Raw genomic sequence first — 14714 nt, 5'->3', positions numbered from 1 at the left:
TTTGTTCCTTGTGTTGTCTTACTTGGAGCTCACGTCTCTCTGGAGGCTTCACTAGAAGAGGTGGCTGACCTGGCAGTTCCAGCTCCATTCCATGCTCCCCCTAAGCCCCTTCTGGCACTTCATCAGATACTGGACTGTCCTTCCCCAGCTGTGTCACCTCCTCTCTGTATTGTTTTGCCCAATGGACATCTATAATCTTTATATGTGCAATCTGCTGTACAGAGGGGTGGGAGGGATAAAAGTCTCAAGAATAGGATCACAGAAAAACCAAAAAGAATTGAAAGAAAATAGCTGATAAGGTACTTTTGTCCATTCACAGCTTAAATATTTTCTACAAACCTGTATGACAAGTGCAGCACTAGTCATTGCAGATGCACTCTTGTTCTCTGAGAGCCTATAGCCCAGAGACAGGCTCAACATTAACCCAGCAATCCCATGAGGAAGGTCCAAGCCCCAAAAAGGCCAGTTAAATTGGTTCTAAGGGTGGCTTATCCTGCAGTTTGTGCAGGGAGAGTAGATGTTCAATAAAGAGTCAACAAAGGCAAGCACGGTGGCTCACACCTGTAATCCTAGCCCTTTCGGAGGCTGAGGCAGGTGGATCGCTTGAGCCCAGGAGATCAAGACCAGCCTGGGAGACATGGTGAAACCCTGTCTCTTACACAAAATACAAAAATTAGCTGGGCCTGGTGGCATGCATCTGTAGTACCAGCTACTTGGGAATGCTGAGGTGGGAGGATCGCTTAAGCCTGGGAGCCAGAGGTTACAGTGGGCCAAGATCATGCCACTGCACTCCAACCTGGGGGAGAGAGCAAGATTCTGTCTCAAAAAAGAAAATGCCAACATGAAGCTACTAACAATTTCCCAACTACCTCCCCACAGGCTCCAATAAGGGTCATCAATTTCCCTAACCAGGCTTGGGGTATCGGGGTATCACCCTCATTCTCCAAGACTATAGAATCTCCTACTCCTGCAAGGGCACAGGAGGTGGTGGCAGGGAGCTCACCACTGAGTCCCAAGACCTCTGCAAAGGCTTGTACAGAGGTCTCTTCATTTTTCCCTTCTACCACACCTGTAAAACAGATTGGCTTCCTACCATTTCATTGATGAGGGACACGATTAAGAAAGGCTAGGCCAGGTGCAGTGGCTCACGCCTGTAATCCCAACACTTTGGGAGGCCGAGGCAGGTGGGTCATGAGGTTGGGAGTTCAAGACCAGCCTGACCAAGATGGTGAAACCCCGTCTCTACTAAAAATACAAAAATTAGCCAGGTGTGGTGGCGGGTGCCTGTAATCCCAGCTACTCTGGAGGCTGAGGCAGAGAACTGCTTGAACCCGGGAGGCAGAGGATGCAGTGAGCTGAGATCGCACCAATGCACTCCAGCCTGGGCCACAGGGCGAGACTCTGTCTCAAAAAAAAAAAAAAAAAGAAAGAAAAAGAAAGGCTAACAAGTGTAACAAGTGGAGCAGCAGGGGCTCCAGAGCTTCACAATGTACATTGGTTCAGGTAAAGAATACCACTGCACAGGAGAATCACTTGAGTCCAGGAGTTTGAGGCTGCAGTGAGCTATGATCATACCACCTGCACTCTAGCCCAAGTGACAAAGCAAGACCCTGTCTCTTAAAAAAATAAAAAAATAAAGAATGCCACTGTAATACAAGAGGTGACCCGGCTGGGCACGGTGGCTCACTTCTGTAATCTCAGCACTTTGGGAGGCTGAGGCGGGTGGATCACGAGGTCAGGAGTTCGAGACCAGCCTGACCAACATGGTGAAACCCTGTCTCTACTAAAGATACAAAAATTAGCTGGGCCTGGTGGCGCATGCCTGTAACCCCAGCTACTCGGGAGGCTGAGGCAGGAGAATCGCTTGAACCCGGGAGGAAGAGGTTGAAGGAACCGAGATCACACCATTGCACTCCGGCCTGGGAAACAGAGTGAGACTCCGTCTCAAAAAAAAAAAAAAAAATTAGCTGGGCGTGGTGGCGGGCGCCTGTAGTCCCAGCTACTCCGGAGGCTGAGGCAGGAGAATGGCGTGAACCTGGGAGGCGGAGCTTGCAGTGAGCTGGGATTGTGACACTGCACTCCAGCGTGGGCAACAGAGCGAGACTCCATCTCAAAAAAAAAAAAGAGGTGACTCACACAGCCCCCAAGAAAATACTATTCCACTCCTCAACAAGTGTTTTGTATACCAGGCACCAAGCTTCATAGGTATGAGGTCCTATGGGAAACTAAAAAGGGCTGAGATAAAACATATCAGAGGCGGTGACCAACTTTAGATCAAGCAGGGAAGGATCCTCTGAGTATCTGATACTGAGCAGACACCTAAAAGAAGGAGCTAGTCATGAATACAGTGGTGGGGAGGAGTCTGCTCATTTTTCAACACCTTAAACACTTGATAATAAATTGGTTAAAAAGAAAGAGCTCAGGGGCCAGGCATAGTGGCTCACATCTGTAATCCCAGTGCTTTGGAAGGCTAGTAGGGAGGATCATCTGAACCCAGGAGTTCAAGACCAGTCTGGGCAACATGGTGAAACCTCATCTCTACAAAAAATATAAAAATCAGTCAGGCGTGGTGGTGTGTGCCTGTAGTCCCAGCTACTCAGAAGGCTACAGTGGGAGGATCGTTTGACCCTGGGAGGTCAAGTCTGCAGTGAGCTATCATCGTACCACTGCACTCTAACCTGGGCCACAGAGCAAGATCTTGTCTCAAAAAAAAAAAAAAAAAAAAAAAGCTTAGAATGTTCAAGAAGCTGAAAGACCAGAGAGGTCAGAACAGGGTGGGGGTAGGAGAAGAGATGACTATACCAGGTCAGGGTGAGGGGCTCGGAGGGTGGGACATCTGGAGTTTTATTCTAATGCTAAGAAAAGTCACTGATTGTTCTGCAGCAGGGCAGTGGCTACACTTTAGGCCTCACCCTCACTTGTGCTGTTGGGGGAAGAAGGATGGGACTGGGAAGAGAGCAGGAGACCACAGCCCAGAATGGGCCCAGATGAGGTGGAGGCAGTGGAGGGCTCAGAGGCTGAACTGGAGAGTCCCTGCAATGGCTGTCTAGTCATAGCCAGTCTCAACTCAAAATCCCTTTTTCTCAGTGGGAGCCAGGAGACTAGACTATATACCAGCTCACGCTCTGGGGAATTGTTCCCTAGGCTCTTGCTAGAGACAGATAAGTAACCATCAGATGTTTTCTCCTCTGTCAAAACTCAGAATGCTTTTTTTTTTTCTTTTTTTGAGAAGGGTCTTGCTCTGTGGCCCAGGTTGGAGTGCAGTGGTGTGAACGTCGCTCACTGCAGCCTCGACCTCCCAGGCTCAAGCGATCCCCCCACCTCAGCCTCCAGAGTAGCTGGGACTACGGGTGCACGCCACCACACCCAGCTGATTGTTGTATTTGTTTATGTTACCTAGGCTGGTCTCAAACTCCTGGACTCAAGTAGTCCCAGATCTCAGCCTCCCAGGGTGCTGGGATTACAGGTGTGAGTCACGGTGCCACAAGCAAGACACTTTCTCTATCCCTTCATCAACTATAAATTACCTGGGTATAAAGCATTTCCCAAAATGGCCAAATTTAAACAACAGTATAAAAACATGGGAGGAAGTTAAGAGTTAAAGGTATGTCTAGAATTCTAATGCAAATCTTTTTTTAACCCTATGAGCACAATAAATCAAGGCACCAAGAATCACGACTTTCAACGTGAACCCTAGAGAGAAAGTGAACCCTAGAGAGAAAACAGACAAATTTGAGAACTGAGAACACCCACATCACCTAGGGAAGGCAACCTCTGAAACTGCTCCTCCCAGCTGTGGTAGGAGAATGCCCATCTCGTGCCTAATCCCTAGAACTTGTGAATATGCTACATTACATGGCAAAAGGAATTCTGCAGATGTAATTACAATTACAAACTTTAAAATAAAGAGATTATCCTGGCTTCTCTGAGTGCACTAAATCTAATCTGAGCCCTGAAAAGCAGGATATTTTCTCTAGCTGAAATCAGAGAGATGTGGCAAAAGAACTGGCCCTCGCTGGAGGGAGACACATAAAAAGCATGAGAAGGAATTCGGGCAGCTTCTGGGAACAAAGACTGACTCCTGGCTAACAGCCAGTAAGGAAAGAAGGCACCTCAGTCCTACAAGCTCAAGGAACTGAACATGGCCAACAGCATAAATGGGCTTGCAAGCAAGTTCCACCCCAAGGCATTCAGTAAGAAATGCACCCTGCCAACATCTTGATTTCAGCCTTGATAGGCCTTGATAGCAGGAGACCTAGTGGAACCTACTTGGACCTCTGACCTACAGAAACTACCAGATGATAAATGTGTGTTTTTTGTTTGTTTGTTTTTGAGATGGAGTCTCGCTCTGTCATTAGGCGGGATAGCAGTGGCGCGATCTCAGCTCACTGCAACCTCCGCCTCCCGGGTTCAAGCAATTCTCCTGCCTCAGACTCTTGAGTAGCTGGGACTACAGGTGTGCGCCATCACATCCAGCTAATTTTTGGATTTTTAGTAGAGATAGGGTTTCACCGTGTTGGCCAGGATGGGTCTCAGTCTCTTGACCTCGTGATCCGCCTGCCTCAGTCTCCCAAAGTGCTGGGATTACAGGCATGAGCCACCACGCCTGGCCAAAGGTGTGTTGTTTTAAGATGCTAAACTTGTGGTAATTTGTTAGAGCAGCAACAGAAAAATACACAAACAGCAATCTCGAAAAAAATAAAGAACTCAATTCTCCCGGAAGCAAGATAAAGCTGAGTTATGAAGTATCCAGTCACTCAACACCCATAAACTCTTCAATCACCCTCCCAGCCCTCTAACACTTCCCCTACCCCCATTTTCTTTGATGACAACTCACCCTTCCAGTTCTTAATTCTGGGCTTTCCCAGAGAAGAACCCTTGCCCTGGGGACTTTTCTTGCAGGAACCCTGAAGTAGGATATCTCTCAAGTTTTCACCTACAGATAACTATATTGTATCAGTAAAACACTGTTCACTGATTGTGCAATATCCCCAGAAATATCCCAAGGCTATTCTTCCCAAAGCCCATAGCTACTAACTCTACAGTCCCTACTCTTTCCACTGTACTGAAAGGTTTCCCAGCATTCAGCCCGGCTTCCTTCCTTCCACAATGCTTCACCCCACACCCCACCCCCCTCCATCCAGTTAGTCATCAAGAATTGTCTACGTTCCCCCTCCTCTGGAATCTGTCTTCCTCTTTCAGTTTCTACCACTGTCTAACGTAGGCCTTTATAATCTCCCGCCCGACTAGGTCATGCCACAATCATTTTACGGAGCAATGTGGCAGGCAGTGAGCTAGCAGTGAGAATACAAGGATGAAAAAGGACAGGTTCCCTACTCCCTCCAAATGTTCAAACTCTCTTAATAGCTTAACTGGTCTCTCTTCTCTGCCCTGTATCCATCTCCAGGGACTCTAGGGATATTCCCAACACTGGCATTTCACTACTCCAAAGAATGCCACATGCCAAACACAGGCTCAATTCCTTGGCACAACACCCCCACTAAAGTGCTAGTACCTGCTCACCCTCATTCCATCATCTCCTGGGCTCTCTTACTCCTCGAGCCCCAGAACTCTCAGCCTACAAGGTCCTCCCTCCACGCAGTAAATGCTCATGTTTCCTAACTCCTCAGCTTGGAATGGTGGCTATTCACACTCCTACTTGTCTTTCTAGGACTCAATTTATTCGTCACCTACTCACTAGACTGCCCCTGGTCTGCTCAAGTTAACCGCCGCTTCGCAAGAAACCCCTGCAGTATACACATTACAGACTGACAAGACTGCGCTGTGACGGTTCCTTTACCGAGGATGCCATCCCTCAGGAAAGGGGCTGTGTCTCAGGCAAATCTGTGGCGAGCACAACACGCCAATAAGCTCAGTTAAAAACTGTCAGGCCTCTGAGCCCAGGCCAGGCCATCGCATCCCCTGTGACTTGCACATATACATCCAGATGGCCTGAAGTAACTGAAGATCCACAAAAGAAGTAAAAACAGCCTTAACTGATGACATTCCACCATTGTGATTTGTTCCTGCCCCACCCTAACTGATCAATGTACTTTGTAATCTCCCCCACCCTTAAGAAGGTTCTTTGTAATTCTCCCCACCCTTGAGAATGTGCTTTGTGAGATCCACCCCTGCCCACCAGAGAACAACCCCCCTTGACTGTAATTTTCCATTACCTTCCCAAATCCTATAAAACGGCCCCACCCCCATCTCCCTTCACTGACTCTCTTTTCGGACTCAGCCCACCTGCACCCAGGTGAAATAAACAGCTTTATTGCTCACACAAAGCCTGTTTGGTGGTCTCTTCACACGGACGCGCATGAAAAAAACTGCTAATAGAAACAAGCAGTCGGTGGTGAGGGGCTAGAGTTCCTCTGAGCGGGGCCACTGACCCCAGCTCTTCACGCTCTCCTCCAGAAACTACGATCGCTTCCTGACAGCGGCTTCCTGCCATCCTTCGGCAAAGTCCCCATTCCTTCGGGGGGTCACCCTCAGATCCTCCGTCCCACCGCCCACACCCCAAACAACTACCTTCCCAATCTCATCTTACATCCACCCTCCTCCCATCACTTTCTTTCACCGTTGATGCGCTTTTCTGGAAGAGAAACCATGAAGCACCCAGCCCTGCTAAACCCACTACAGCCGGCTGCCTCTCTCCCTTTCCCTATTCAGTGTGGTTCAAAAAGCGGGGGAAAGTCTGCACCCAAAGCACACAAATGACGAATGAGAAAGCTCAAGACGATGATTCATAAGCCAGGGCTCGTTGGTTTGCAGAGCTCGGCCCCAGGAAAGCAAACGAGCAGTCCATGTCGGGAACGGAGGGGACAGACGGGGGGGCCCGAGCCCTGGGACCCACGCAAGTCCCCGGCGCCTTCTGTCTCCCGGCGCCGTAGGTTTCTCACGGGTCCGGCCCTGGCCTCGCCCGCCACGCTAAGGAGGAAGGTCCCACAATCCAGCCCCCTGCCCCGACCACTACTCACATTTGACTGACCAGCTTCTGCCGGAAGGCGGTGCTCCGCCAGTCGGTCTCTTGCCCCGAAACGTCCATGCCTGCTCCCCAGCTCCCGCCGCCCGTATCCCGCTTGGCCGCCACCGCCGCCGCCTCAGTCACAGAGCCAGGCCCAAACCCGGAAGCCGTCCGCAGTGCCTCGGCCGAGCCGGAAGTAAAGGAGGGCTTGTGGGAAATAGAGTCTCGCGCACAGGCCTGTGGGAAATGAAGTTCCCCGCCGGGGACGAAGCCGTCTCGGTTCCGCCCGCCTAGGAGACACACGCCCCTCTTCCAGTGCCGCTGTCGGACACGGCAGGTGCTCCCGCAGCAGACCTGCGCCTACCGCCTGCATTTTCTGCAACTCTTCAGTGTGCTGGCCTTATCTAGTCCCTGAGATCCAGACCCCTCCGGGATGCCGGGCCAAGCTGCCAGCTATCTATAGTAATGCTAGGGAGAGAGTGTTTATTTATCAGATATGTGTGGGTACCTACTGTGTGCCAGTGCAACCTGATCTGGGATCTGCTTTCATGCAACTGCCTGCTAGCGCCGCATCCGAAGAGCGACCAGATGGACTCTCATCACCGCTTCACTCTTCGATTTTTTGAATCTCACATCTCACCAATGGCTGTATTTGGGGGTTGGGAATGTGAGGCCCCTAAACCACGTTAATTAATTTTTAGACATGGGCTTTCCCTTTTGACCAGCAGCCACGTCCCCTTCATGGAGAACTCAGCCTAGCTAGTTGCTGGAGGCCAGATGTCAAACGAATTTGACAGGTGAAGGTGAGCGAGCTGAAGGTGGGATGAGGGGTTATGGGGGCCTGAGAATGCTTTTAGGAATGTAAAAGTTCTGCCTTCTTGGAACTATGGGGCCTTTATCTGCTACCCTGGGGAGGGAGGTGACATGAGGAAAATCTGGAGCCCAAGTGGTCAATAAGCACCAGGTGGACACCAACCAACATGGGCCTCAAGAGACTGTGGACTGGCACCTACTGAAGCCTAAGTGCCAGGCCCCTGCTAGGCACTGTACACCCCTTACACCCCTTGTTACTGTGCCCCAGACAGGAGGTTGAGGGTGGTAGAGAGTGGGTGGGAGAGGAGTGAGCACTCTCCCCAAAGAGGCCTCTCTTGCCAACAGAGTTTCAGGTCTTGTGTTGATGTGAGAGCTGTTCATGTTTTCAAACGTTTTCTGCTCTAATACTCCCAAAATCATTATTTTTTTTGGGGGGGGGGGGATAGAATTTAGCCCTTGTTGGCCAGGCTGGAGTGCAGTGGTGCCATCTCAGCTCACTGCAACCTCTGCCTCCTGGGTTCACGCAATTCTCCCACCTCAGCTTCCCCAGTAGCTGGGATTACAAGCATACCCCACCATGCCTGGCTAATTTTTGTATTTTTAGTAGAGACAGGGTTTCACCACGTTGGCCAGGCTGGTCTCGAACTCCTGACCTCAGGTGATCCACCTACCTCAGCCTCCTGGGATTACAGGCATGAGCCACCGTGCCCGGTGGCAAAACTAATTTTTTTTTTTTTAGATGGAGTCTCGCCCTGTTGCCCAGACTGGAGTGCTGTGGTGCCATCTCGGCTCACTGCAACCTCTGCCTCCCGGGTTCAAGTGATTCTCCTGCCTCAGCCTCCCAAATAGCTGGGATTACAGGTGCCTGCTACCAAGCCCGGCTAATTTTTTGTATCCTTAGTAGAGACAGGGTTTCACCATCTTGGCCAGGCTGAAAACTAATTTTCAAAAACTCTATCTAGAGTGATCATCTTGTCTGGGGTTGCCCAGGACATCCAAGGTTTTAGTGTTTTTTTCCTTGGTTTTTTTTTGTTTTTTTTTTTTGTTGTTTGTTTGTTTTTTGAGATGGAGTCTTGCTCTGTTGCCCAGGTTGGAGTGCAGTGGCACAATCTTGGCTCACTGCAAGCTCCGCCTCCCGGGTTCACGCCATTCTCCTGCCTCAGCCTCCCAAGTAGCTGGGACTACAGGCGCCCGCCACCATGCCTGGCTAATTTTTTTGTATTTTTAGTAGAGACAGGGTTTCACCGTGTTAGCCAGGATGGTCTCGATCTCCTGACCTCATGATCCGCCTGCCTCGGCCTCCCAAAGTGCTGAGATTACAGGCGTGAGCCACCGCGCCCGGCCCTTGTTTTTTTTTTTTTTTTGAGACAGAGTCTCACTCTGTCACCCAAGCTGGAGTGCAGTGGCGCGATCTCAGCTCACTGCATCCTCCGCCTCTCAGGTTCAAGTGATTCTCCTGCCTCAGCCTCCTGAGTAGCTGGGACTACAAGCACCTGGCACCACATCTGGCTAATTTTTGTATTTTTGCTGGAGACAGGGTTTCACCATGTTGGCCAGGATGTTCTCAATCTCCTGACCTGGTGATCCACCCACCTTGGCCTCCCAAAGTGTTGGGATTACAGGCGTGAGCCACCACGCCCAGCCTTGTTTTCTTTTTTTTTGAGACAGAGTCTCGCTAGGTCTGCCAGGCTTGAGTGCAGTGGCGTGATCTCCGCTTACTGCAGTCCCCGCCATCCCGGGTTCAAGTGATTCTCATGCCTCAGCCTCCCCAGTAGCTGGGACTACAGTGCGCCACCACGCCCGACTCATTTTTGTATTTTTTTTTTTTTTTTTTTAGTAAAGATGGGGTTTCACCATGTTGCCCAGGCTGGTCTTGAACTCCTGACAGGTGATCCGCCTGCCTCGGCCTCCCAAAGTGCCGGGATTACAGGTGTGAGCCACCATGCCCAGCCCCAGGTTTAAGTTTTGAAAGTCCTGTGTTCTGGCTGGGCATGGTGGCTCACGCCTGTAATCCCAGCACTTTGGGAGGCCGAGGCAGGTGGATCACCTGAGGTCAGGAGTTCGAGACCAGCTTAGCCAACATAGTGAAACCCCGTCTCTACTAAAAAACACAAAAGTAGCCAGGCATGGTGGTGTGTGCCTGTAACCCCAGCTACTCAGGAGGCTGAGGCACGAGAATCACTTGAACCCAGGAGGTGGAGGTTGCAGTGAGCTGAGATTATGCCATTGCACTGCAGCCTGGGCAACAAGAGCGAAACTCTGTCTCAAACAAACAAACAAACAAACAAACATGTTAATAGGATACTTAGGACAACCCTCCCCCTTCTGCACTGTGGTTGATGGAGCCACAGACACATAATTCACAGACACAGAGAGAGGCCTGGAACTTTGCCAGGAGTTTATCATCACAATAAAATTGAGTGACTATTCCCTTTGGTATTTTCCCCAGAGCTCTTTTTCTACTTGTCCCTGCATTGGGTTGGTGCCCAGGGCAGTGATCCCTGGTGACAGTCTGGATGGGTGACCTGGAAAGGTGGACCAAGTAAAGTAAGGGGCCACAGGAAGGTTGATCCTGAAGTGGACTTGCCCTCTCTTGACACTGTAGACCCTCCTGGGATCCCCAGTCTGGATGTTAGTGGTTTAGATGTCTGAGAATAAGTGATGGAGGAAGCTGAGGGTATGCAGAGGCCAGACCTGCATCCCACACTATGTTCTGGGGATCCTCATCTCAGGGGAGATCCTCACTGCTCATGTGGCCATGTCTCTAGCCTGTGGGTTCCTGCAGGCTACCATGCCAAGGCTGGTTCCACTCAATGGCCACATATTTCCTGGACACCATTCTGGGCTCTGCAGGAGGTAGGAGCTGGAAGCTTCCCAGGCAGATCAAGCTTCCCCCTAGAGGGCTTAGCACAAGCTCTGTGAGCCTGTGGCTGTCTCCCTACAGCCTCACCTCCAATCTTCCTCCTTGCTTTGGCACTCAGTCCCTGGGAGGTGGTGACCTGCCCCGCCTTCCATCCTAGCACCAGCCATATGTAACTCCTCTGTGTGTTTGGCCTGGAGCCTGTAATCACTTATGTATGTGGAGGTAGGGAGAGAGTGGTTATTGTTTCTTTTTTTTTTTTTTTTTTGAGATGGAGTCTCGCTCTGTTGCCCAGGCTGGAGTGCAGTGGTGCAATCTTGGCTCATTGCAACCTCCATCTCCCGGGTTCAAGCAATTCTCCTGCCTCAGCTTCCCGAGTAGCTGGAACTACAGGCACGCACCGCCATGCCTGGCTAATTTTTTGTATTTTAGTAGAGACAGGGTTTCACTGTGTTGCCCAGGCTGATCTCGAACTCCTGAGGTCAGGCAATCCACCAGCCTCGGCCTCCCAAAGTGCTGGGATTACAGGCATGAGCCACTGTGCCCAACGGTTATTGTTTCTAAAAGCCATACATGGTAGAAACTTTAGAAAGGCCCAAACATTATGAATCCCATCATCCAGAGGCAGGATTGTCAATATTTTGGTAAATTTTCTTGTCCTCTCTGTTCGTTTAAAAACTGTAATGGGGGCCAGGCGCAGTGGTGCACACCTGTAATCCCAGCACTTTGGGAGGCCAAGATGGGCGGATCACCTGAGGTCAGGAGTTCGAGAGCACTCTGGGCAACATGGTGAAACCCCCTTTCTACTAAAAATACAAAAATTAGCTGGGCGTGGTAGCTCATGTCTGTAATCCCAGCTACTTGGGAGGCTGAAGCAGGAGGATCGCTTGAACCCAGAAGGCGGAGGTTGCAGTGAGCCGAGATGGCACCACTGCACTCAAGCATGGGCAACAGAGTGAGACTCTGTCTCAAAAAAAAAACCCAAAAAATAACAAAAAAATGTAATGGATCATGCCGTAGATGCCATTTGGATCCTGTGTTGTAAACCTAATGTTAGTGCCTAAGCATTTTCATAAGTATTAATTTATTATTAACTAACATTTTCATTAAAATTTAATTATAATTTTGATTACAGAATTACATCATGGTAAATCTATATACAACCAAATGTAACTTTTTTTTTTTTTTTTTTGAGACGGAGTCTCGCTCTGTCACCCAGGCTGGAGTACAGTGGCACGATCTCGGCTCACTGCAAGCTCCACCTCCCGGGTTCACACCATTCTCCTGCCTCAGCCTCCCGAGTAGCTGGGACTACAGGCGCCCGCCACCATGCCTGGCTAATTTTTTTGTATTTTTAGTAGAGACGGGGTTTCACCGTGTTAGCCAGGATGGTCTGATCTCCTGACCTCGTGATCCACCCGCCTCAGCCTCCCAAAGTGCTGGGATTACAGGCGTGAGCCACTGCGCCCAGCCAATGTAACAGATTTAAAAGGCAATTTTGGCTGGGCGTGGTGGCTCACGTCTGTAATCCCAACACTTTGGGAGGCCGAGGCGGGTGGATCATGAGGTCAGGAGATCAGACCATCCTGGCTAACACGGTGAAACCCCGTCTCTACTAAAAACACAAAAAAATTAGCCGGGCATGGTGGCGGGCGCCTGTAGTCCCAGCTACTCCGGAGGCTGAGGCAGGAGAATGGTGTGAACCTGGGAGGTGGAGCTTGCAGTGAGCCGAGATCGTGCCACTGCACTCCAGCCTGGGCAGCAGAGCGAGACTCCATCTCAAGAAAAGAAAAAAAAAAACCAGACAATTTTAATACCAGTATCATATGCCATCTCTATGAATCTCTCACGTCTTGCTCACTCCAACATTCTTGGACGTGTAAGTTGACAGTGTCATCTTGGTGCACAGTTTTAGAAATTGTCCTGAATCCAGCCTTTACAAATGTATCCTGGGGCTGGACGCAATGGCTCATGCCTGTAATCCTGGCACTTTGGGAGGCTGAGGCAGGCAGATCACTTGAGGTCAGGAGTTTGAGACCAGCCTGGCCAACATTGCCAAACCCCATCTCTGCTAAAAATACAAAAAGTAGCTGGGTGTTGTGGCACATGCTGGTAATCCCAGCTACTCAGGAGGTTGAGGCGGGAGGAGGATCGCTTGAACCCAGGAGGGGGAGGCTGCAGTGGGCAGAGATGGAGCCACTGCACTCCAAGCCTGGGCGACAGTGTGGCACTCCGTTTCCAAAAAAAAAAAAAAAGAAAAGAAAAGAAAAGAAATGCATCCTGGGTCTGTCCATCCACTGGTGCTGATATGGTTTGACTGTGTCCGCACTGAAATCTCAACTTGAATTGTATCTCCCAGAATTCCCAAGTGTTGTGGGAGGGACCCAGGGGGAGTTAATTGAATCAAGCAGCAGGTCTTTCCCAAAAGTAAGTCTCCCAAGATCTGATGGGTTTATCAGGGGTTTCCGCTTTTGCTTCTTCCTCATTTTCTCTGGCCCTCACCCTATTAAGAAGTGCTTTTCACCTCCCACCATGATTCCGAGGCCTCCCCAGCCATGTGGGACTGTAAGTCCAATTTAACCTCTTTTACTTCCCAGTCTTGGGTATGTCTTTATCAGCAGCATGAAAACAGAATAATACAGGTGCTGTCACGGCGGATGTTGCTTGCCAGTCAGATGCTCCTGGACTCCAGTCTCACCATCCTGTCCTAGTGACTCATGCACATGAAAGTGCTCATCCAGGTGGGATATGAGCCTCTTCCCCCAGCAGGACAAAATATTTTGGGGTAGGAAGTATGTCAGCTTTCTGGTTTCTTTTGTTATGCTCTGAACATTGCCAGCATTGACAGGAGGTGTGGGTTGTTCACAGGCTTAACTCCATGACTGCATTCGGGAGTCCTTGGAACTGCGGTCCACGGTAAAGTTTTACAGCATTACGAGGAGTGTGACAAGGGTGAGGAGTTAGGACCTGGATATGAACAGAAAGAAATCTCGTCTTCCTTTGACCAAATTATCAAGGAAGCAACTCAAGAGGTGATCGCTTGTTCTGCTGCTGCCCTCATCACGTCCCTTCCATGTGCTCACTCTGAGATCTATGGCATAATTCACTGGGAGAGAATCCAAGTTCTGTGGACTTTGTGACACCATACTAACCATTTATCAGGAAGAGGGTATTCTAGGATTTTTCCCAGGTCTTGTTCCTCATCTCCTAGGTGACATCATTTCTTTGTGGCTTTGTGACTCACTAGCCTACCACCTTGTCGATACCCATGCAATGGACAGTGGGGTTTCTACCATTAATGAAACAAAGAGTTATTCTCAAGCTGTCACAGGATTTTTTTTTGCCAGTATGTTGACCTATCCCTCTGTGCTTGTCTCCAATCTTATGGCTGTCAACAACTGTAGTCTTGCTGGTGGATGCCCTCCTTACTCCCCAATATATACTTCTTGGATAGATTGCTGAGGCATGCTACAAAGAGAGGAAATATGAGCCTAGGAAATAGCTTGTTTTTCCAGAGACAAGCCCTTTGGGAAGAGAAGACTTATTGTTGTGACCTGAGAATGTTAATTTGAAGATGTGGGGCAGGGACTGTGACATTTCTATAGTTTCAGATGCACAGGATTATGGGAGAGAATGTTGATTTGTATATAATTTGGCATGCTTTCTAAATAATCATTTACTCTTGGGGAAAAACAGAAATGCATCCTGGGTTTCAGGGACAAACATATTAAGGCTCTTTATATAATTTCACACATTACAGATATTACAGGATAATTTTCAAAAATAGGAGGCTGAGGTGGGAGGACTGCCTGAGCTCAGGAGTTGGAGGCTGCAGTGAGCTATGATTTCACCATTGCACTACAACCTGGGTGACAATGAGACCCTGTCTGAGGAAAAAAAAAATAGGTAAAACCATAACTCTTTACACTGATATTAACTCATGTTAAAAAACAAGGTTTCACCTGGGCCACAAAGCAAGACCTTATCTCTACAAAAAAATAAAATTAGCCAGATGTGGCACACATCTGTAGTCCCAGCTACTCGGGAGGCTGAGGTGGGAGGATCACTTGAGCC

At 49.5% G+C, this 14714-nt stretch overlaps 1 protein-coding gene and 1 pseudogene across 4 annotated transcripts in view; one reads left to right on the top strand and one right to left on the bottom strand.

Moving 5' to 3' along the window:
* MED15 (mediator complex subunit 15) overlaps nucleotides 1-7435 on the bottom strand; it is an 80211-nt gene extending 72776 nt beyond the window's left edge. The window contains exon 1 of one of the 4 annotated variants that reach the window (XM_004063058.5): nucleotides 6981-7435. In XM_004063058.5, the coding sequence (XP_004063106.2) occupies nucleotides 6981-7048 (68 nt within the window). In that variant the 5' untranslated portion in view covers nucleotides 7049-7435. The remainder of the gene's footprint in view (nucleotides 1-6980) is intronic. The other 3 variants (XM_004063059.5, XM_055375008.2, XM_055375010.2) reach the window with 3 other exon arrangements.
* Nucleotides 7436-13297: 5862 nt separating this feature from the next.
* LOC101145602 (mitochondrial carrier homolog 2-like) lies at nucleotides 13298-14405 on the top strand (annotated as a pseudogene).
* The last annotated feature ends 309 nt before the right edge of the window (nucleotides 14406-14714 follow it).

The sequence above is a fragment of the Gorilla gorilla genome, chromosome 23, assembly GCF_029281585.2.
Source record: "Gorilla gorilla gorilla isolate KB3781 chromosome 23, NHGRI_mGorGor1-v2.1_pri, whole genome shotgun sequence".
Classification (NCBI taxonomy): domain Eukaryota; kingdom Metazoa; phylum Chordata; class Mammalia; order Primates; family Hominidae; genus Gorilla; species Gorilla gorilla.
The sequence above is the reverse complement of the archived record's forward strand: the minus strand, read 5'-3'. Positions and strand labels throughout refer to the sequence as shown.